Source organism: Protopterus annectens, chromosome 9.part0 (genome assembly GCF_019279795.1).
Source record: "Protopterus annectens isolate FY-2018-M chromosome 9.part0, PAN1.0, whole genome shotgun sequence".
Classification (NCBI taxonomy): Eukaryota; Metazoa; Chordata; order Ceratodontiformes; family Protopteridae; genus Protopterus; species Protopterus annectens.
The window spans coordinates 1,894,681,882-1,894,707,210 of record NC_056743.1 but is presented as its reverse complement, the minus strand read 5'-3'; the positions used below and the strand labels follow the sequence as shown (position 1 = coordinate 1,894,707,210).

Genomic DNA, 25,329 nt, shown 5'->3' with positions numbered 1-25,329 from the left:
TACCAGTGGAAGGCCTGGTGTTTTATTACCAGGAAGTGGAACACAACCAGAGGCTTTTGGACAAATTTAATTTTATTCAGCACCTGTATGGCTAAAAGTACTGTTCAAAAGTTTTCAGTCTAGAACAAAGATACTAATTTGTATCTGCTAAGTTAAACTTTTTGCAGTATGTTCCGTAAAATCAAGCTGTTTTTTAAAATCAATATTTGTGTGTGGCCTGCTTAAACTTTCAAAATGTTTTAACTCAGATTGCATGCATGTTGAATTCCCAAAAACATTCAGTCATTGTTTTCTATCTTTGAAGCATACATTTTTTTTTTATTTCATTAGCCTGGGGGTTAGTACAGGGGACTGAGGGGATGAGCGGTTGCTTCCTAGGGTTTGTATTTTTTTATTTCATTACCTGGGAGTTAGTACAGGGGACTGAGGGGATGATCTGGTGCTTCCTAGGGTTTGTATTTTTTTATTTCATTACCTGGGAGTTAGTACAGGGAACTGAGGGGATGATCTGGTGCTTCCTAGGGTTTGTATTTTTTTATTTCATTACCTGGGAGTTAGTACAGGGGACTGAGGTGATGAGCGGTTGCTTCCTAGGGTTTGTATTTTTTTATTTCATTACCTGGGAGTTAGTACAGGGGACTGAGGTGATCAGCTGTTGCTTCCTAGGGTTTGTATTTTTTTATTTCATTAGCCTGGGGGTTAGTACAGGGGACTGAGGGGATGAGCGGTTGCTTCCTAGGGTTTGTATTTTTTTATTTCATTACCTGGGAGTTAGTACAGGGGACTGAGGTGATGAGCGGTTGCTTCCTAGGGTTTGTATTTTGTTATTTCATTACCTGGGAGTTAGTACAGGGGACTGAGGATGGAGCTGTTACTTCCTAGGGTTTGTATTTTTTTTATTTCATTACCTGGGAGTTAGTACAGGGGACTGAGGGTGGAGCTGTTGCTTCCTACGGTTTGTATTTTGTTATTTCATTACCTGGGAGTTAGTACAGGGGACTGAGGGTGGAGCTGGTGCTTCCTAGGGTTTGTATTTTGTTATTTCTTTACCTGGGAGTTAGTACAGGGGACTGAGGTGATGATCTGGTGCTTCCTAGGGTTTGTATTTTTTTATTTCATTAGCCTGGGGGTTAGTACAGGGGACTGAGGGGATGAGCGGTTGCTTCCTAGGGTTTGTATTTTTTTATTTCATTACCTGGGAGTTAGTACAGGGGACTGAGGGATGAGCGGTTGCTTCCTAGGGTTTGTATTTTTTTATTTCATTACCTGGGAGTTAGTACAGGGGACTGAGGGGATGAGATGTTACTTCCTAGGGTTTGTATTTTTTTATTTCATTACCTGGGAGTTAGTACAGGGGACTGAGGGGATGAGCGGTTGCTTCCTAGGGTTTGTATTTTTTTATTTCATTACCTGGGAGTTAGTACAGGGGACTGAGGGGATGAGCGGTTGCTTCCTAGGGTTTGTATTTTTTGATTTCATTACCTGGGAGTTAGTACAGGGGACTGAGGGGATGAGCGGTTGCTTCCTAGGGTTTGTATTTTGTTATTTCATTACCTGGGAGTTAGTACAGGGGACTGAGGGTGGAGCTCTTGCTTCCTAGGGTTTGTATTTTTTGATTTCATTACCTGGGAGTTAGTACAGGGGACTGAGGTGATGAGCGGTTGCTTCCTAGGGTTTGTATTTTGTTATTTCATTACCTGGGAGTTAGTACAGGGGACTGAGGGTGGAGCTGGTGCTTCCTAGGGTTTGTATTTTGTTATTTCATTACCTGGGAGTTAGTACAGGGGACTGAGGGTGGAGCTGGTGCTTCCTAGGGTTTGTATTTTGTTATTTCATTACCTGGGAGTTAGTACAGGGGACTGAGGTGATGAGCGGTTGCTTCCTAGGGTTTGTATTTTGTTATTTCATTACCTGGGAGTTAGTACAGGGGACTGAGGGGATGAGCGGTTGCTTCCTAGGGTTTGTATTTTTTTATTTCATTACCTGGGAGTTAGTACAGGGGACTGAGGGTGGAGCTCTTGCTTCCTAGGGTTTGTATTTTGTTATTTCATTACCTGGGAGTTAGTACAGGGGACTGAGGTGATGAGCGGTTGCTTCCTAGGGTTTGTATTTTTTTATTTCATTACCTGGGAGTTAGTACAGGGGACTGAGGTGATGAGCGGTTGCTTCCTAGGGTTTGTATTTTTTTATTTCATTACCTGGGAGTTAGTACAGGGGACTGAGGGTGGAGCTCTTGCTGCCTAGGGTTTGTATTTTTTTATTTCATTACCTGGGAGTTAGTACAGGGGACTGAGGTGATGAGCGGTTGCTTCCTAGGGTTTGTATTTTGTTATTTCATTACATGGGAGTTAGTACAGGGGACTGAGGGGATGAGTTCTTGCTTCCTAGGGTTTGTATTTTGTTATTTCATTACCTGGGAGTTAGTACAGGGGACTGAGGGGATGAGATGCTTCCTAGGGTTTGTATTTTTTATTTCATTACCTGGGAGTTAGTACAGGGGACTGAGGGTGGAGCTGGTGCTTCCTAGGGTTTGTATTTTGTTATTTCATTACCTGGGAGTTAGTACAGGGGACTGAGGTGATGAGCGGTTGCTTCCTAGGGTTTGTATTTTGTTATTTCATTACCTGGGAGTTAGTACAGGGGACTGAGGTGATGAGCGGTTGCTTCCTAGGGTTTGTATTTTTTTATTTCATTACCTGGGAGTTAGTACATGGGACTGAGGGTGGAGCTGGTGCTTCCTAGGGTTTGTATTTTGTTATTTCATTACCTGGGAGTTAGTACAGGGGACTGAGGGTGGAGCTGGTGCTTCCTAGGGTTTGTATTTTGTTATTTCATTACCTGGGAGTTAGTACAGGGGACTGAGGGTGGAGCTGGTGCTTCCTAGGGTTTGTATTTTTTTATTTCATTACCTGGGAGTTAGTACAGGGGACTGAGGTGATGAGCGGTTGCTTCCTAGGGTTTGTATTTTTTTATTTCATTACCTGGGAGTTAGTACAGGGGACTGAGGGGACAAGCTCTTGCTTCCTAGGGTTTGTATTTTTTTTATTTAATTAGCCTGGGAGTTAGTACAGGGGACTGAGGTGATGAGCGGTTGCTTCCTAGGGTTTGTATTTTTTTATTTCATTACCTGGGAGTTAGTACAGGGGACTGAGGGTGGAGCTCTTGCTTCCTAGGGTTTGTATTTTTTTATTTCATTACCTGGGAGTTAGTACAGGGGACTGAGGTGATGAGCGGTTGCTTCCTAGGGTTTGTATTTTGTTATTTCATTACCTGGGAGTTAGTACAGGGGACTGAGGGGATGAGTTCTTGCTTCCTAGGGTTTGTATTTTGTTATTTCATTACCTGGGAGTTAGTACAGGGGACTGAGGGGATGAGATGCTTCCTAGGGTTTGTATTTTTTATTTCATTACCTGGGAGTTAGTACAGGGGACTGAGGTGATGAGCGGTTGCTTCCTAGGGTTTGTATTTTTTTATTTCATTACCTGGGAGTTAGTACAGGGGACTGAGGGTGGAGCTGGTGCTTCCTAGGGTTTGTATTTTGTTATTTCATTACCTGGGAGTTAGTACAGGGGACTGAGGGTGGAGCTGGTGCTTCCTAGGGTTTGTATTTTTTTATTTCATTACCTGGGAGTTAGTACAGGGGACTGAGGGTGGAGCTCTTGCTTCCTAGGGTTTGTATTTTGTTATTTCATTACCTGGGAGTTAGTACAGGGGACTGAGGTGATGAGCGGTTGCTTCCTAGGGTTTGTATTTTTTTATTTCATTACCTGGGAGTTAGTACAGGGGACTGAGGTGATGAGCGGTTGCTTCCTAGGGTTTGTATTTTTTTATTTCATTACCTGGGAGTTAGTACAGGGGACTGAGGGTGGAGCTCTTGCTTCCTAGGGTTTGTATTTTGTTATTTCATTACCTGGGAGTTAGTACAGGGGACTGAGGTGATGAGCGGTTGCTTCCTAGGGTTTGTATTTTTTTATTTCATTACCTGGGAGTTAGTACAGGGGACTGAGGTGATGAGCGGTTGCTTCCTAGGGTTTGTATTTTTTTTTTTCATTACCTGGGAGTTAGTACAGGGGACTGAGGGGATGAGATGCTTCCTAGGGTTTGTATTTTTTTATTTCATTACCTGGGGGTTAGTACAGAGGACTGAGGGGATGAGCGGTTGCTTCCTAGGGTTTGTATTTTGTTATTTCATTACCTGGGAGTTAGTACAGGGGACTGAGGGTGGAGCTGGTGCTTCCTAGGGTTTGTATTTTTTTATTTCATTACCTGGGAGTTAGTACAGGGGACTGAGGGTGGAGCTCTTGCTTCCTAGGGTTTGTATTTTTTTATTTCATTAGCCTGGGGGTTAGTACAGGGGACTGAGATGATGAGCGGTTGCTTCCTAGGGTTTGTATTTTTTTATTTCATTACCTGGGAGTTAGTACAGGGGACTGAGGTGATGAGCGGTTGCTTCCTAGGGTTTGTATTTTTTTATTTCATTACCTGGGAGTTAGTACAGGGGACTGAGGTGATGAGCGGTTGCTTCCTAGGGTTTGTATTTTTTTATTTCATTACCTGGGAGTTAGTACAGGGGACTGAGGTGATGAGCGGTTGCTTCCTAGGGTTTGTATTTTTTTATTTCATTACCTGGGAGTTAGTACAGGGGACTGAGGGGATGAGATGTTGCTTCCTAGGGTTTGTATTTTGTTATTTCATTACCTGGGAGTTAGTACAGGGGACTGAGGGATGAGCTGTTGCCTCCTAGGGTTTGATTCTCTGACTCCACTTGCCTATTTGGACCTAAAAAGTCACTTAACTAGTCATTGCTCCTTGCCCAAGTCTGAAAAAGGTCCACGTGTATTTGTGTTCTACCCTGGTTTGCAAATAAAAATACATTATGGGTTCATGTACACCAAGCAGTGATTGAAATATAGTTCTAAGTAGATTGATTCACTATCCTTATTAATAAACATGCATACATATGTAAATAAATAAATGAACAGATGTTTTAGATTAACAAGTGTTCACAAGTCTTTTACATGTTTACACTGTTCTGCAACATACTTAACAACTCCAGGGACGTCAAAAGAGCTTGAAATGATCCCAGACTGTTCACTGGAAGACATCACTTGTCTTTTCACTACAATGTCATCAGGATTCTGGAAGAAAAACAACGTATCTAAAATAAGGAAACTTTGAAATAATCTCATAATAAACTAGAAGTAACACAGTGAATAGTAAGCAGTCCGCCGGCAACAAACTTCATGAGTACACAGACAGAAAAGCAAAAATAGAACTAAACTCGTGCAGAGACATGGCTGAAAATAAGGCAATAGTCAATACAAATCTCAAATGTTTTAATGTAAACACTTTTGCAGTACTAACATTGCTTCATCAGACACATTCCAAAAGAAACTATCATAGTTTTAAATAGAGTAGTGAAGGTAATATTTATCTAATTAAGCAATTAACCTTAAAGAGACAATGCACAAATCTAATTTATAGAAAACATTATTAACATTAACATAGGACCACATATTGAAAACAGGTGAAAGAAGTAGTAAAGCATAAATACAATATGTATATATATATATATATATATACATATATACATATATAAAATATATACATTAATAAACTGGAGGTGACAAAGAATTCATCTCTTAAGCCCCCTAGATTTCAATACAGGCTTTAGTGAAACAGAGTCATTCAAGTCATGACCCATATGTGCTAGTCTCAAAATCCAACGGAGTTCAGTCCATTCTGTTTCATTGATCAAATCACCCATCTTTACAGCTGATTGTAACACAAAAAATTTGATTTATCTTGCCCACTGTAAGAAAAGTTTTGCTTTTTATGTGGGAAAGACGAATTTGCATTTGTGGGAACGTATAAGGGATCACTGTTACTGTGCATGCAAGGATTTAGAATACAGTGCCTTAGCAAAACATCTTATGAGAGGGTGAGGAGTTTCATATTTCAGGTTTTAGAGGTGATATCTGAAAATGTAAGGAATGTAAGAATGGGTGATTTGATCAATGAAACAGAACAGACTGAACTCTGTTGGATTTTGAGACAGCCTTTCCCAGGTGTGTGTGTGTGAAAATCAAATCTCAGTGTGTGCATGTTTCAGCTACTTGGAGCAGAGACAGAGAGCACTGGTTTCACAGAGAGGGTGGTGTAGGACTTGGACTGAGACACTCGGCTGAGGACTGAGCTCTATAGCTGGGCCAGTTGAGAGTCTTACTCGGAGCCTGGAGAGAGAGAGAGGGAAACCCAAACCCTGGACTGAGTGTATTCCCTGTGTGCTCTTAAGGGAAATTGAGCTTAGTGCAAAGAGCCCCACCTGGAAACAATGTGTGTTATCTTTTCTTGTTCCAAGTGAATGATGTCTACAGAAAAACTTGATGTAGGCACTTAGTAGTTTGTTCCTTCAATAAAAAGATAAAATTATAAAGGTAGGAAATAATTTTCTTTGAAGTGGACATTGCTTGACAAGTACCAGAATGTGAAAATGTAAAGTTCAAAAGATGTCCCAGTTAGAGACATTCCCTTTCTTCCAAGAATCAATAACCCTGCTTATCCCTGTGCAGTTTATCTGAACTGGTACTTTGAGCTGTTGTGTTCTGCCAAGACTGGAATTTGAAAACCTGTCAGTTGTTGCAGAAAATAACCCTTAATATATACTGTATTCTGAGGTAATTCAATAATCATAGAATTATAGCTTCGCATTATATATATATATATATATATATATATATATATATATATATATATATATATATATATATATATATATATAATTCGTTAACAAGAACAAAATATACATAGTTTCCAGTATTTTACAACTGGAAAATAATTTTAGAAAATATAAAACTGATATCATCAGCATCATATGATTTTCCTTAGTTTTGTTAAACAATGTTAAGTGCCCGGCAACACGTCTAGGAATTATGCTAAACAAGCCATAACATAAAATTCTTACCACAATATCAACAGTAACAGCTCCGGAGCTGGGTTTGAATTGGTGGTCAACAGCAAAGAGGCGATAAAGCACTGGTGAAAAAAAGCAGAAGTCATCTGGTGAGAAGCCTGGTTTACCAGCACCACTCTCCCATATGTACATTCAGGAGTTTTGTTACACAGTCATTCTCACTTTGGCTAATAATTTATTGTTGCATGAGTGATGCAAAAATGCATATGCATATTTGAAAGTAACAATGAAAAAGTCAATGCAGACAACAACATCAAATGTGAACTTCCACCACTGATAAAAAAGATACGCATGATTATGGTGCACTAATTATGAGTACATACATGCTGACAAGGTGGGGATGCTTTGATATGATCAAGTACAAAATCTTCACAGCTGGTAGTAATCAAAGCAATACTTTGTACTTGGTCATGTTTCACCATGTTTTCTCCTATTTTGTGTGGTCTGGAATATGCTTAAGCCTGTTTGAAGGATGTGGTTGAGCAAAGATTCTAGTGGACCTGACAGGTCATGTTTCAAGCTATTTAGGAGGCATCCTGAGATATTATCAGTACCCATTGATGAAGTGTTTTTAGCTAAGTTACGAGGGATAATCTGATGGATCTAGGATTATCTGTCAGACTAGGAATGATTGTCATTCCATGGTTGATTTGGAAGAAAATTTATTTCATATTCACTTTATTAAATACAATCAGATTTAAGTCATTTTCTTTGTTTTCTCATGCCTAATTTAAGACCTAATTTGCTCTTATTGAAAATAAGAGCTTGTTTTTTATATTACATAGAACAATGTGAATTAATATAACATTCTTAAGGAAGCAGACTGATACATTAGGAAAGAAAATTGGAATAAAGTTAAACTTTAGACATAAATTGATATAGACTTAACATTGTTATCATTAAATACTAATGGCTTAAACAATCCAAGGAAAAGACCAAACCTAATAAAGTATTTAAAGCTAAATAAAGCCCAAATAGTTTTCCTCCAAGAAACCCATCTTAAATTTAATGATAATTATATATGGAATCTTAATGAATACATGACTTTAATACACTCTTCCTATAAATCCAAGACTAGAGGGGTAACAATATTATGGAAAAAGAATATCATTAATCCTGAGATGATCTACAAATATTTAGACAAAGAGGGTCTTATAGCTCTTATAATACTGAAATTTAATAATAGAGTATGGATGTTAGTAAACTAATATTGGTTTCCAGGAATGGAAGTAAACACTGCAAAAAAGCACTTGCACTTAATATCTAATAAGTATAAAGGTAATCTATTAATAGGAGTAGACTTTAATTGTATACTCAATACGTTGGAAATGACTAGTAGAAGACCTATATGCCTGTCTGCCACTGCAAACTTTTAAAAAATTGGACAAAAGCATTTAATTTATTGTACACATTCAGTATAAAGGATACTAATTCATTATTCCCATAAAGACTATAGATTTGACACCCAAACCAGAACTGATAAAATATGTCTCTCTCAAGATTTGTTCTCAAAATTTTCTGCTTTCTGAATAATTCCATGTTCATTATCTGATCATAATTATCTGGTCGTGAAGATTCAGACTGAGTTTAAATCATTAATCATCACATCCAGAATTCCATCTTATATTACAAAAATCAAAGAATTTAAACCTTGGTTACCATCTGAACTTAATTTTTTTTATAGAGACTAATTAATATAGTCATGATTTGGGATTCTCTGAAAGCTTATATATATATATATATATATATATATATATATATATATATATGGTAGAACTATCACTTGATTTAAAAATAAAATTAAAGAATGGGAATCAGAATTGCAAGAACTACAGTCTCAACTATTATTACTTAAATATAAAAATACTACAAACCCCTCTGATAATAAAAAGAATATAGAAATGTATAAATTCTTTCCTATATCTGTAACAACTCTTTTCCATAAAATACTAATTGAAGTCACAAGGAATAATCCCTCCTTCTTGGAGATATGTTCTAATTACTCCTATTTTAAAAGAAAATAAAGAATCTCATTATTGTAGTTCCTACATACCAATTTTCTTACTAAACAATGATTATAAGATATTTATGTCCATTTTAGTTAACAAAATAAAAATTCCCTTATCCAAAATAATTAATAATGACCAAACTGGATTTCTATATAACAGGCAAACACATGACAATATCAAAAGGAAACATTGATAAGTGGATCAGATATAGAAAAGGCATTTGACTCTTTAAGTTGGGATTATTTATTTAAAGTTATGGCTCTATATGATTTTCCTTCTTCCTTTATTATGCTTATGAGAAATATATATAAAAACAATCAGGCTTATGTTAAATTAGGACCATTCACCTCAGAACCTATTTATCTTACCAAAGGATAAAAACAATCAGGCTTATGTTAAATTAGGACCGTTCACCTCGGAACCTATTCATCTTACCAAAGGCACTAAGCAGGGATGTCCCATGTCACCTGTTTTATTTGCATTGGCTATAGAAATACTTGCTGTTTTAGTATAAAATAATCCAAATATAAAAGGTATAGACATATATGACCAATATAATTCCAAAATAATGTTGTTGGCTGATTATGTACTTCTTAAATTATCACATTCCAATAAAGCAAGAATTAGATTTATTAACTGAAAATTTTTATATGATTTTGGGTGTTCATATTAACAAATCAAAATCAGAATTATTGCTATTGAATAAAAAGAAAGAAATACAAGTAAATAAACATCATAGCATTGGAAACAAGTATCCACCTTAAAATACTTAGGAATTATTTTATGCAAAGATATGGAAGAGACACTAACTGCAAACTATAATAATACTATTAATACATTAAAAATATCTGCGAGTAAGTAGAACGAAATATTCATGACCTTTGAATACAGACTTCAGTTAGTAAAGATAGTCCTACTTCTTAAAATCTTATACATAATACAGGCCATTCCAATGAGCCCTGAAATACATTTTCTTAAAGAAACAACTACAATATTGTTCATTTTTTTATGCTTTCCTAAAAGAAATAGAGTCACTTTATCTCATCGTATTAGACCATGGGAACTAGGAGAACTACAGTTTCTAGATATTGAAACATAACTAAAGGCTTTCATGTTTAAAACAGTAATTGATTGGATAAACGCTAACCATTCTTCTAATTGGAAGTAATTACATACTGTTATACTGACAAATGAAAGTACCCTATCAAAAATTCTCCTGATAACAGAAAGATCTAATAAGTTATGGTATCTGTTGTGTATAAATATGCAGTACAATATCACAAAGCCAACTAAATTAACAATAATTAACTATCTTTTTAATGCTTTTAGGACATTTGTTAATGTAAATATTGATGTAAAGCTCTGGTTTGCGCTATTAATTCCATTCAATATTATAAAGAACTTCAGTGATAGGGTACATAGAAATATACTCACTAAATCGGAATATAAAAACTTTATCCACTGGAATCAATGTATAAGAGACCAAAAGATCTTAGATATTCAATATATAAAAATGGGCTCAATATGGAATACCGAAATTTCACAATCCTGAAGCTCAAAATCCCGAGGACCATAATCTTGAGATTGCAGAATTCTCGAAAGTAGTGAATGGGGATTGCCGTGCAATGCAGAACTTGAACTTTGCTGTTCACCCCTCTATAGTGCGATCTCGGAGTTGGTACATTTAAGTTGCAGGGGGTGTGGGGGTTGCAAAGGGGGGGCTTGCACCCCTGTATACAGTTTAGAATAGTTTGCTGGATGTGTTACTTTTTTTTTAATGTTCAAGATTCCACAGTCTTGAGATTCTGATCCTCAGGATTTAGAATCTCGGGATTGTGGAATTTTGGTATTCTCTAATGAACCCATAAAAGCATACTATGAGTTGACACCTCAAGACTGGCTTTTATTACAAAGTGTTTTATCATAAACTAAGGGTCTATGTAGAATAATCAATAAATTGTCTTATAAGAATATGCCAAAATTCATATTCTGGCTATTTCAATTTGTATATAATAATCATAATATGAAGAATATTATTTCTCTTACATGGTGAATTAGTAACTTATAAAATGATGCCAAAATCAACCTATTGGCAATATATCCCTAAAGGACAACCTCTAAATTTAACACCAGACAATAAATCAAACATTTTACTCTCTGTCAAACTGATGTCTTATTTACAATACTGGAAAATATTCAATTGGAAATTCCTGCACAGATCCTGCATAATACATGATAAAATTGCAGAAATTAACTCTTCTAGAAATGTGACATGTTGGAGATGCCAACAGAACATAAAAGCTAATTGGTCTCATATTTGTTTATGACTGTACTGCTATTAAAACTTATTGGTCTGGTATTAATTATTTTATGCAGACTATTTTTACAAATTCTTTCATTCTATCTAAAGCATTAATTTTATTAAATGTAAATGAAGGTATCTATTTGAATAAAACAAGCTTGTGTTTAATCTGGACAATACTAGCTTTTGCCAGAAAATGCATAACCAGAAAGTGGAACTCCAATGTTGTACCTACAATGAAAGACTTTTCAGCTCTGTTAAAGGAAACAGCACTGATGGAATTCAAGACTAAAGAAATCAGAATTTATCCAAAGCCATTAGTCAATAACCCATCAAGAAAGGTTTTATTATTGATTGATACTTTACAACTGGACTCATTCTCTTCCTAACATCCTTAAAATAGAACTGATATTTTTTTTCTTGATAATATATTGATTTTCTTTTGTCAGGCTGAATGTAAATATCATATATAGTTATTTAAATTGAATTTAGATTATAATGTATATGTTTCAACAAAATTTTGTTTGAAAATAAAAATTATATGAGTAAAAAAAGCCCAAGGAGTTATTTCTCAGGTCATTAACACCCTCATGGACTATGACAGAGTCTTACTGGTACCTGTGGTTCAATGTCCTAGTGCATACATGTGTGTGTGTGTGTGTGTTATCTGGTGGATCCTTGCCCCTGGTTTATTTATGTACTTATTTACTAATGTGTTTATATTTGATTCCTAGGCTAACCTGCTGGATTTTAATACACATCAGTGGAAACTTGTAGAGAAACCCTCCAGTAAACTGAATACATGCACAGTCCAATATAAAAATTGGTCAGATTAATTTAGGAAACGAAACAGCAAGAAAACTGTCATGCATTATAGACTGTATATATTACAATATCAAAACAAATGCTAAACTGAATACATAACAACAATTGTGTTAGCAATATAGACTGTACCATGACTGCAGTATATGCAATAGAATTGTAGTATATACTGAAATATATACACTTGCCAAATCAATGATTACATTGAGACAGTTTATATCCTGGGCATGTGATATGTTGTGACATGTTGTGGCAAGGCCTAGGATTCATAGACACAGCATATCATTATGTAGCAGCATTGTGAATGATGCAAAGGCAATGCATAATAAATTGGCTACATATCAAGAACCATTCTTTGAAGCAAACACCACATACTCAGTGCTTTTTTAATGAATCTCATGCAGAGTAAAACTTTTCTCTAACTGATGTAGATAAAAGTGTTAGACTGAAATGATAGCTTTGTGAAAGTCTGGATAGAGTGTAAGCAAATTAGATGAAGAAATGCCCTGTGTAAGACTCTGTAGACATTGATATTACAGAGTTGTAAAAAAAATATTTAATTGCAGAGAATTAAACTCATATATAAATTTACATACATAGTCATACAAGTTGGGTGTTATACTTTGGATATTGTCATGTTAACACAAATGTATAAGTCAACATTTTTTGTTATGCTTCTGTTAGCCACGAAAGCCCACTTTTCAGGAGCAACCTAAGAGCATTGTCCAGTTAAATAACTTGTACAATCATACAGCAGGCATATGGAGATGGACACAATCAAATTCTACACTTAAGGTTACAGGAAGCAGCTATTTCAGAGTTTGGGGCCTAATGTCTTCATGCCAACTAACAGAAGATTTGGGGCCTAATCTCCTCATGCCAACTAACAGAAGATTTGGGGCATAATATCCTCATGCCAACTAACAGAAGGTTTGGGGCCTAATGTCCTCATGCTACCCAGCAGAAGATTTGGGGCCTAATGTCCTCATGCTAATGAACAGACGATTAGAGGCCTAATGTCCTCCAGCTAACCAACAGACGATTAGAGGCCTAATGTCCTCATGCCAACTAACAAAAGATTTGGGGCCTAATGTCCTCATGCTAACTAAAAGAAGATTTGGGGCTTAATGTCCTTATGATAACTAACAGAAGAGGCAGAACTGCTTACAATACAGTAATCCACAAGGTAGAGACACCCATCCTGTCTAAAAAGGACCCTAAGTCCTGGAGTTACTGCAGTGAGTCCAGGGCAAACCAAATTCTGGATAAATATCTCTAAACGGAAATCTTCTGCCCATGTTACACAGGAGTGCCTGGGAAGATAAAGGATGCTGATTTTCCAGAAGGAAGACTAAATCTGAGCAGCCTGATCTATGGTCAACTACACAGAGAAAAAGGATGGAGTGTGATGGAGAACCACAAAGGAAATATGGGGCTTCAAAACAGGAGGCAATTAAAAAAATTTCCCTAAAGGTTCAATCGTAAGTTGGGTGGGGGGGAAGATAACTGTGGAGCACCACAAAGACAGCGTGGGCTTTCAAAGAAAGAGATAAAAGGGAGGTTGGTATAATGGTTAAGATGTTTACCTTACATACACAGAATGCATGGTTTGATTCTTATGTGGGGTAACTGGCTAGGCTTAAAATGGCCCACAAAGGCTGTTAGCCTAGTACTATTATGTGAACCTATGAATCTATGAATTGCTGCAGAATATTCCTCAGAACTTTGATCTAAGTAACATTTTTTTATGGGATAGTGAGATCTAAAGGTCTCTGTGCCTGTTATGTCTGGGAAAGAAGCTAGACCATCCACCTGTCAGGGTTTGGGTGAAGAAAGAGATCCCTGTCTGACTGACCATTAGGTAAGTAAGATGAGTTTTAAAATGGTGAAATGTTAAGATTAAACTTTACATATGTGAGGTAGTGACCCTTACTATTATGTAAGCCCCTCCCCAAATGTATGTTGTGTGACAGAAAACCTTCCAGAGGTACTCAGAAGACGTGGCGCCGGCCTACTCCTATTTTGAGTTAGAGAATGATCTTCATTTGACAAATGCTGATGCTTAAACCAGTATGAAAATGGCATATCACTCCATCTTGGGAGACCATTTGACCACTTAGGAATACAGAAAACCAGGGGGGCGGAGCCTAGATGGCCAACTGGTAACAGCTTTTTTTTTTTTGAGATCCACATCAGTTACTAGAAAACAGGGAAATTATTAATTAAAATTCTATTATCTATCGTCTAAAAGTTGAATAATTTGTTCTAGAACCTATAATCTTCTAGATATTCAACTTTGAAGGGTCTTCTTAAAGATTTTCCTGTCAGATTTTATGATTACTTACTTGAACAGAGATGAGCAACTCAAAAATTTCACATTCTGATTATTCACTAAAAAAAAAGAGATCCAGTCTATATCAGCCACTCTTCAGGAACTATCTTTAAAGATGGACAGATTTACTGATACTCTTGAAAATTTAAAGGTAAACTGTCAACAACAAACAGATGTTTTAAAGGAAATTCTCCAGAAACCACAATCTAAAATCTTGGACATAGAAACCTCCCTGTGTGATATAGATGGAAGGCTAAAAGAAGATGAATATCACTGTGAACTCATATTGCAACAAAATAAGTGGCTGATAAAGTTGATGATGTTGAAAATAGAGAAAGAAGAACTAATATCAGAATTTTCGGTGTTCCTGAGAAGTCCGAGGGAGAAGACATCATCTCTTTTCTAAGTGCCTGGCTCCCTGAAATTTTGGATTTAAAAGAAAGTTTGTCCTATGGAATTGAAAGAGCACACAGGGCTATTGGAAAACCTACACCTTCTTCTCCTAATGCTTCACCAATGTCAATAATTGTGAAGCTCCTATCCTTTCTAGACAAAGAACTTGTACTAAAAACAGCCTGGAGGAAAAGTCCTTTGTCATTTAAAAGAAACCAAATAAGGTTTGACAATGATTACTCCACAAGAGTTTTAGAAATGAGAAAAAAACTCTTGGCCATTAGTAAAACTATTAAACCAAACAAAATCAAAGCTCAACTTGTCTACCCAACTAAAATCAAAATTACTCATCAAAATGAACTGAGAACTTTTAATACTACCGAAGAAGCTGTTTCCTTTATCCAGAACAAAAATATCATTACAATCCCAGAAGGAATGGAATGGTCACCATCTTCAACTCTCAAAAGATCATCTGACAAAAATAATTGGTCAGATGTAAAAAAAAAGAAGCTAAAGACTGGTCTAAAAAGCTTTGGACTTTTAAGTTCTCTCAAAGATCAACCTGCACTTTAAAATGCTCATGAACATCTAAAAGTATGTATTACTAATTTATTTTACCTGTAAATACTCCTATACTCACTTATTCAATGAAATATATAACATAAATTACATTAAACTTCCCACATATGAGTAGAACTCTTTAAAATAATATCTAGCATTGATAGTTTATGTGTCTACATGTTTTACTTTATTTCAAGATTATAACCTTTTAATGGGTTTAAGACTTCAGATATATGGTTGGGAACATGAAAGTTAATCATAGGAGTTAGTTTTATAGGCATATGTATTTATGGAAATGTGTTTGACAACTCCTTAAAATGTATCATCTTGTCAGAATCTGGTTTTCACACATAATCACCATGAATATGAAATAGCGTTTTAGTATTCGAAACTGACAGTTAGTGACTTCCTTCACAAAATGCAGTCTCAAGCTATGTTTATGAAAATGAGGTGGTTTGTCTTCCCTTGACTGCATTCATGATGGTTTAGGTGCTTAGATTCAAGTGATATGAGTAGATCACTTTTGACAGTGAACCGAGTGTTATCCTAAACAGTTATGTATAATTTCCCTTTATGTATATACATTTTTCTTCCTGCCTTTTCTCTTTTGGAATGAGCATACAGCTCATGTTATTTACTTGTTGTCTTCTGGCAGTTGGTGTCTGCCTAGAGGACATGTAGAACATTAATAGATGTATATTTAAAAGTTTGTTAGTTTAAAAACAATATCAGTTAATCCTGCATCTAGTTTTCGCACTGTGTTGGTTTCCATAGTAATGTAAACTGTGATACGCAAATTAAAGAGGTAGTCATGTCCAAACATTCTGAATACATTAACATAATAAATAAGTGAACATCTTGGCTTATTGTATGTTTGACATATGTAAAATTCAGCTTGTGACATCAAAAGTATTTGTATCTGCATGCAGTTCTACATAACCATTGCCAGATATAGTATACTCGTAAATATCAGCCAACACAAATGAAAATGCAGCCTAGAGAAAGATTCACATCATGCAAGACATAGTTTGAAATGTACTCCTCTTTTATATAGAAAAACATTGTTCATATTGAAAGCCGAATATAGTGAGAAAGGCTATGCCGAAAAGGTAGTAATCTGAACTATAATTCACAGACTATTCACAGTTAGCCTCCCTCAAACACATTAAAAAGTTGCTGGGACCCTTCTAGACATCAGCTTTAGAAATGTAGCTCCTCCATCCCCAAGAAAGTATATTGTTTTGTACAGAAATAAACTGAGCTCCAAACAGAAAACACAGATACAAATTTGAAATAGTCAATAATGGCTTAGTATATTAACTGTTTTACTAGGAATGTGCAACTGATGCACATATTTACTTACTTATACCCATTTACATTTACCCTACCCGCACATAAAATAAGTATTGTTAAACTAACATTTTAAATATGCATTTCAGACTTGCTTGAACCTCTCCTAAATCATGTTTGGGTCTCCATGGAAGGCTGCTTCCATCATTTCAGAACCACTGACCTAGATAGTTTAATTTTCAAATAGCTCTATAAATTAACTTTTCAATGTGTAGAAAAGGGGAAGGGGAAGCATGAAGAATTAGAACGGTATATAAATTGGATACCAGGCTATGCACTTCTTAAAACACATACAATGAAAGAGAGCTATAATGCTCGCATATATGTATGCTTAATCATGAAAATATTTGAACATTTATGGAGTCCTTAGATGATCGACAGTTTCTATTACTATTCGGAAATGCATCCCAGAGCTACGAAGCATGATCCTATTCGGAAATGCATCCCACAGCTACGAAGCATGATCCTATTCGGAAATGCATCCCAGAGCTACGAAGCATGATCCTATTCGGAAATGCCTCCCACAGCTACGAAGCATGATCCTATTCGGAAATGCATCCCAGAGCTACGAAGCATGATCCTATTCGGAAATGCCTCCCACAGCTACGAAGCATGATCCTATTCGGAAATGCCTCCCACAGCTACGAAGCATGATCCTATTCGGAAATGCATCCCAGAGCTACGAAGCATGATCCTATTCGGAAATGCCTCCCACAGCTAAGAAGCATGATCCTATTCGGAAATGCATCCCACAGCTACGAAGCATGATCCTATTCGGAAATGCATCCCAGAGCTACGAAGCATGATCCTATTCGGAAATGCCTCCCACAGCTAAGAAGCATGATCCTATTCGGAAATGCATCCCAGAGCTAAGAAGCATGATCCTATTCGGAAATGCCTCCCACAGCTAAGAAGCATGATCCTATTCGGAAATGCATCCCAGAGCTACGAAGCATGATCCTATTCGGAAATGCACCCCACAGCTAAGAAGCATGATCCTATTCGGAAATGCACCCCACAGCTAAGAAGCATGATCCTAAGCATGATCCTATTCGGAAATGCACCCCACAGCTACGAAGCATGATCCTATTCGGAAATGCACCCCACAGCTAAGAAGCATGATCCTATTCGGAAATGCACCCCACAGCTAAGAAGCATGATCCGTGGAGGTTTGGTTACTTTTAGGTATGTGGCATGCTGCTGCTGTACTAATTTCAAGTATTAATGACATTTGTGTACTGAAACCTTTCCTCTCAATAATTAAAACTTTGAAAAACGTGTTTTATCTCAAAAGAATTTACATGCAAGAGTAAAGAGAAGAAGGTCTTCTCGTTGTTGGTTTGATATCCAGCTGGCATGACTATTGCATAATTAATACCGATGTAGCGATATTATGCATAGAGGCAGGAGTTAAAGAATGCGGAAAACATTGTTAAAAATACTTTGAAACTCAGTTTTTCTAATATTTCTTGTAAAAAAGAAATGGTTCATATTGTAACTAATATAGCAACGTGTTTATTTGTTGCTTTTATTTAGAGTTAAGAAAATAGGACATTTTACAAAAAGTCATATGTTCAATTTCATTTGTCCTTTATGTTCTTGATGTGAACTGACATACTCAATTATGGACATGTTGTTGTGCTAGCTGTAGGGAGAGAGAGGAGAGGGGAAAAGAGGAAGAGGAAGGGAGAGAGGGAGGGAAGGGGAGAGAAGGAAAGGAGAAAAAAGAGGTTAGAGTGATAGTTCTTTCCATGAGAAGACTGCAGACAAAATGCATTTAATAAAGAAATAAGGCATCTAGAAATATTACTCACAGTATGCCAAGAACAAAATATTATCACATACACTCCCTCTACCATTTGATTCAGGAGGAAAATGTTAATTCCTTAATGGTACATCTTACAATTTATGCATTCCCTGTTTCTTGTCATAGTAAATATTATTTATTGTTAGGAAGCAGACTCTGTTTAGTAATACATTTGGAACGATAGGAAATCTTAAATATCATCATTGTTGATAACTATACTCCTGGATGATTTACCAGAAGGCTGTATGTTTTTTGTGACTGGTGAGACGGGAATTGGAGATAAAAAAACTGTAATCTTACAAGGTTTTGTGGAATTGAGAGGAGGTAGGTAAAGTTATTATAAAATAATTCAATTAGGTTAGGCAGCAAAAGTAATACAAGGTTAATAAGAACAATACTAAAATTTAATTTTTGTGTGAATATATTTGTGTGTATTGTCTGTATGTGTGTTTGCATGTATGTGTGTATGTGAAGGTGTATGGGTAGGTGTTAACTGAACAGTCATAAATAGACAAATGAAGATTCTGAAAATTAACAGTGGGAAAATATGAAGACAAGGAAGTAATTTTAGTAATAACAAAGTAAAGAAATAATATTCTGTTGATATAATCATACTTCTTAGCTGTCATTGTTTGCGAATGGACTTCATCTGTTTATTTGGTTTATTATTCATATGATATAGGCATGTGCGGCTTTCTGGGGGATTGCTGAGGATTAGAGTTCAGTAAAAAATAATGATCTTTAATGTTTATGTATGATAACCTGAAGTGACTCATTAGGCAGGTGACTAGTTTTGAGACGGAAGTTAAGGAGCAAAATGAAATGACCCATGAGTTAATTCAACTTTCATTGGGTTGATATGTTATCATAACCAGTTCTCCAGGTGAGAATTTAAATAGTGGGAAATACGGAATTCTGGATACTACAGGAGGTTGTGGCGGAACTTAATGGAATATCGTCAATGGTAAACATTATATGAGCAGTAAATTCAACTTACTTTTTCCATTGCTCTAAAATTGGTAAACATAGCACATTCCAATTATATGGTACTAGATTTACTAATATAGTTTCAAACACCAACAGAAGTGAGGTAATGACAGTAAATCGTATTAGTTTCTATAAAATGAAAATGGAATAATGAGACAATTATAACATTTTAGTGTGTGAAGCTTAAAATTTGACTAACTGTCTATAGTTATATATTCAGTTAGAAGTGTTAATGTAATGATGACTATTACAAATTCATCTATTTAGAGTCTGTTACATTTCATGAATGATCTATTAGTATACCAATATCTTTTAGCCATTAACATGCATGGATTAATAGGTAGTATCAACTTAGTTAACAGTTTTATTATAATAGCATCAATTTCACTCATAATAAAAATAGAGAAATCATAAAGTTTTTTGAGTTCGACATAATAAGGCTTATAATACATTAACCTTGAAATAATTTGATAAACTTATTCATTTAGTGTTAGTCAGGTTTATATTTCTAGTTGGTAAAGACTTTATAGATTTTAGAGACTTTCAGTTTCTATTAAATATTTAATAATTTTAGTATATATGACATCAATATTTGTTGTTCTCTTGTACTAATTAATTTATAAAATACATATAGATTTCATATATTGGAGCCTCAAATTAGGCAATAATTCCAAATCTTTGGTATGATGGATAATCTGATTGGATATTTTTGTCCTCTCACATTAGGAATGGATTTCATTCCATGTCAGATAAAGGTTTTATTGAAGTTAACTTATTCTTTTAAACATTTTTTTTCTTATTTTTCAGGCCTCAATTTAAACTTAAGCTCTATCTTTTAATGAAAGTTAGTAATTTACTCTTAAAATTCAGCTTCTTTAAGAAGGATATGCAAGATTTAGATAATATAATTACTTATTACCTTACTGTTTTGAAATTCCCATCTTTTGAGCAAATAAGATAGAATTAACCTTTCTTTCCCTAAATGCTAATGGTTTAAATAATCCAGTGAAAAGATCTAATTTATTAAAATACTTAAAATTAAATAAAGCACAAGTAATCTTTCAAGAAACCCATTTTAAAAGTAATGATAGTTTTATTTGGAACCCAAATGAATACTTAAGAATGCCCAACTCTTCATATGTCAAAAAAACTAGAGGGGTATAGACATTATGGAAGAAAAGCATTATCCCTCCTCAAATTATATATAATTATGAGGATAAAGAAGGTCTTCTATTGATTATAATAATAAAATATAGTAATATGATCTGGACGTTAATGTTTATTGGTTTCCTGGTATTGGTGTAAGAACAATGAAAAAACACTTAGAACTTATAACCAAAAATTATAAGGGTAGTCTGATCTTAGGGGAGGACTTTAACTGTTTATTCAATGATTCAGAAACTTCTAATAAAAAAATATTTTCGTAATACTCCTATAGGGAAGAATTTAAAAAAATGGATAGATAATTTGCAGTTATTTGATTTATTTTATCTTAAAAATAATAATTCTCTGGATTTTTCTCATTGTGATTTTAGACATAAGACTCATACTAGAATTGACAAAATTTTTACATCTCAAGACCTAAAAACAAAAATACAATATTTTACAATAATCCTGTGTCCTATTTCTGACCATAATGCACTCAAATTTCAAATACAGGTAGACTTTAAAAAATTGTCCTACACTAAAAAAATTCTGGCCTATATTACCAAATTAAATCAGTTTAAACCTTGGTTAGACTGAGAAATAAATTATTTTTGGATACAAATCTAAATAGTGAAGTGAATATAATAATTATCTGGGATTCTTTAAAGGCTTATTTATATGGAAGAATTATTACATGGTTTAATAATAAAACAAAGGAATGGGAATCTGAATTATCTAACATACAAAAACAAATCATTTTAATTAATAATGATAATACAATAACTCTCTTAAACAAGAAAAAAGACATTGATTCCTTAAATTAAAAATATACTGATATTCTAACCCACAAAACTAATTTAGCTTTAGAAAAAATAAAATTAAATTCTTTATCGATTTCTCCAAAGTATATGTATAATCTAGCATTAAGAATTAAATAGGTTCATAGATTAGTTCATAGATTAGTACTAGACTAACTGCCCTTGTGGGCCATTTTAAGCCTAGCCAATTACCCCCTGTGAGAAAAAGACACTCTATCGAAAATAATATTGTGAGTGTGTTTCATGAAGGAAGAAACAAAACAGTATCTGATATAGGGGACGTTTTAGATGCTTTTAGATTTCACTTTTCTGAACTATATAAAAAAAATGTCAATATAAAGTTTCAGATAAGGATTTGGACCTCTCTAGAATGAAAAACCTACCAGAAAATGTAATAAGTGAAATTCAAAAAAAAATTTCCTTAAAAGAAATTAACGAAAAAAATTAAAGAAAGCAAAAACAATAAAGCACCGGGAATATATGGCATTAATAATGAGATTTATAAACTTCTACCACACTCAGCAGTATCAGTTTTACAAAAGGCTTTAAATGAATCATACATACAAGGTATAATTCCACCTTCATGGAAATATTCATTAATTACCCCTATACTAAAAGAAAATAAATATTCTCATTTGTGCAGCTCATATAGGCCAATTTATCTGATCAATAACGATTATAAAATCTTAATGTCTATTTTAGTTAATAGATTCAAGAAATCGCTAACACAATTTATCATTGAAGATCAAATGGGGTTTATATATAATAGACATACTCAAGATAATATACAAAGAATTATAACTACCATAGATATTTTGAATAGGGAAAATCAAGAAGCCCTCATAATTGCCCTTGATATTGAGAAAGTGTTTGACTCACTAAATTGGGATTTTCTCTTTAAAATTCTTGAACTATATAAGTTTCCCATCCAATTTATTTCTTTTATTAAACATAGTTATAATAATAATTTAGCTTAACTAAAATTAGGTCCATTTGTTTCTGAATCTGTTAAAATAACTAAAGGTACTAGGCAAGGATGCCCAATGTCCCCAATTTTATTTGCTCTAGCAATAGAACCTTTCTCTTTGACAATACAATCTAATCCTAAAATTAAAGGACTTAATATAATTAATACATTTCATTCTAAGATAATGTTATTTGCAGATGATATTCTACTTACTTTAAAAAAATCAGAAGAGTCTTTGCAAGAATTAGATCTATTAATTAAAAAATTGTATTGTATTTCAGGATTAAAAATTAGTAGTTCTAAGTCTAAACATATAATTTTAAATAATAAAAAAGTAATGATAATAGTAAATTGAATACACAGGAAATTATTGGGAACAGGTCCCTTCTTTAAAATATCTAGGAGTTGAAATATGTGAAAATCTTGATTTAACTCTAAATACTAATTATAATAACATTGTTAAAATAATAAAATATCTTACAGAAAAATGGAATAATTTACATTTAAATTTTGAAGACAGATTACAATTAATCAAAATGATTTTGTTACCCAAAATAAATGATATTGCTTTATCTATCCCTATACTACCCAATAAAATATTTTAAAAGCAATAAATACATTTTTATTAAAATTCTTATGGCACCCAAAAAAAATAGAATAGCCTTAGCAAATCATATTAGACCATGGGAGTCAGCAGGACTACATTTTTCAGATATAGAGTCATAGATTAAAGCTTCTAATCTTAAAATAATTTTAAATTGGATTAATCCAAACTACTCTTCAGCTTGGAAATCCTTACAGGCAATCATTATACTAAATGAAAATAAACTAATAAAAAATTACAATTTAATGATCTAAGTAATAAGATTTGGTATGCACTTTGTATTAATTTACAGTATAATACTACTGAACTCACTAATTCAAATTATATAAACTATATTTATAATACTTTTAGAAGTTTTGTTAATAATAATATTGATATTAAATTTTGGATACAGTTACTATATCCTTTCAAAGCTACAAAAAACTTCTTCAATGATATCAATATGGATATTCTTAGTATATGGGAAGAGAAAACTTTTACTTGTTGGTATCATTGCACAATTAATTTAGTTACCCTGGATGCACATAATTTAATCAAAAATTGAATTTACCTAAAACAGATTGGTTAGCCCTTAATAGTTTAATTCCATTCACTCAAGACTTATGCAGAGCAATAGAAACTTCTTCCTTTAATTCATTGCCCAAATGTATAGCTCTTATACTAATTATAATAACATTGTTAAAATAATAAAAGATCTTACATAAAAATAGAAAAATTTACATTTAAATTTTGAAGACAGATTACAATTAATTAAAATTATTTTGTTACCTTAAATAAATTATATTGCTTTATCTATCCCTATACTACCCAATAAAATATTTTAAAAGCAATAAATACATTTTTATTAAAATTCTTATGGCACGCAAAAAAAATAGAATAGCCTTATCAAATCATATTAGACCATGGGAGTCAGCAGGAATACATTTTCTAGATATAAAGTCATATATTAAAGCTTCTAATCTTAAAATAATTTTAAATTGGATTAATCCAAACTACTCTTCAGCTTGGAAATCCTTACAGGCAATCATTATACTAAATGAAAATAAACTAATAAAAAATTACAATTTAATGATCTAAGTAATAAGATTTGGTATGCACTTTGTATTAATTTACAGTATAATACTACTAAACTCACTAATTCAAATTATATAAACTATATTTATAATACTTTTAGAAGTTTTGTTAATAATAATATTGATATTAAATTGTGGATGCAGTTACTATATCCTTTCAAAGTTACAAAAAACTTCTTCAATGATATTAATATGGATATTCTTAGTATATGGGAAGAGAAAACGTTCACTTGTTGGTATCATTGCACAATCAATTTAGTTACCCTGGATGCACATAATTTAATCAAAAAAATTAATTTACCTAAAAAAGATTGGTTAGCCCTTAATAGTTTAATTCCATTCACTCAAGACTTATGCAGAGCAATAAAAATTTATTCCTTTAATTCTTTGCCCAAATGTATAGTTCTTATACATGGAACATTACAAGGAGAATACACTTGGGAAAATTTAATATCAAAACTTTACAAAATTATTATTAATTATAAATCTATCCCTAATCAGAAATTTTGGGAGTTTATTACTAAGGATTTTATGGTGTCTCTAACATCCGATAATAAAGCTAATCTTTTAATTTCTGTTAAATTAACTTCTAATTTGCAGGTTTGGAAGATTTTTTCCTGGAAATTTTTACATAGAGCCTTTTACACTCATTATAAAATTGCTAAATTTAATCTCTCTAAGGAAGTAAAATGTCGGAGATGTTCAATAGTTTGTAAAGCTGATTGGTCTCATATTTTTTTATGAATGTTCTCATATAAGGAAATTTTGGGATGATATTGCTAAATTTCTTCACGCTATTTTCAGTGATTCTTTCATGTTATCAAAATCTTTAATTTTTTTGAATGTAACAGATTTTGTTATGCTGAATAATAATAATAAATATATTCTTTCATCAATAATGGTAGTTGCCAGAAAGTGTATTACAAGAAAATGGAAATCACCTTCCATTCCAACCTTTAAAGACTTCTTGACTTTGTTGGATAAATTAGCATCAACTGAAATGCAAGCTAAAGAATTGAGAATTTTTCCAAAAAAATGGTATAATAATCCTTGGAAGAAGGTTATATCCCTTATTAAGACAATGAATTCAGATCTACCCTCAATCAACTAACTACTTGGAATTTGGACTGTTGAATCTTATATGTCTTTCTTTATATATGTATGTAATTTGCTACTTTTTAATTT

At 33.7% G+C, this 25,329-nt stretch overlaps 1 protein-coding gene and 1 long non-coding RNA gene across 3 annotated transcripts in view; both read right to left on the bottom strand.

Moving 5' to 3' along the window:
* LOC122810818 (complement C3-like) overlaps positions 1-25,329 on the bottom strand; it is a 1,708,896-nt gene that overhangs the window by 1,385,704 nt on the left and 297,863 nt on the right. Inside the window, exons 4-5 of the mRNA XM_044082377.1 lie at positions 6,965-7,035; positions 5,044-5,138 (exon numbers count right to left, since the gene is read on the bottom strand). Of these exons, the coding sequence (XP_043938312.1) occupies positions 5,044-5,138; positions 6,965-7,035 (166 nt within the window). The remainder of the gene's footprint in view (positions 1-5,043; positions 5,139-6,964; positions 7,036-25,329) is intronic.
* LOC122812310 lies at positions 1,139-4,048 on the bottom strand. 2 transcript variants are annotated; one of them, XR_006366387.1, is made up of 5 exons: positions 3,411-4,048; positions 2,768-3,270; positions 2,482-2,552; positions 1,769-1,839; positions 1,143-1,338 (listed from the first exon to the last, which is right to left on the bottom strand). It is a non-coding gene; the product is annotated as an uncharacterized LOC122812310 (long non-coding RNA). The 2 variants fall into 2 exon arrangements; XR_006366386.1 differs by having other exon boundaries at positions 1,139-1,338; positions 2,482-3,270.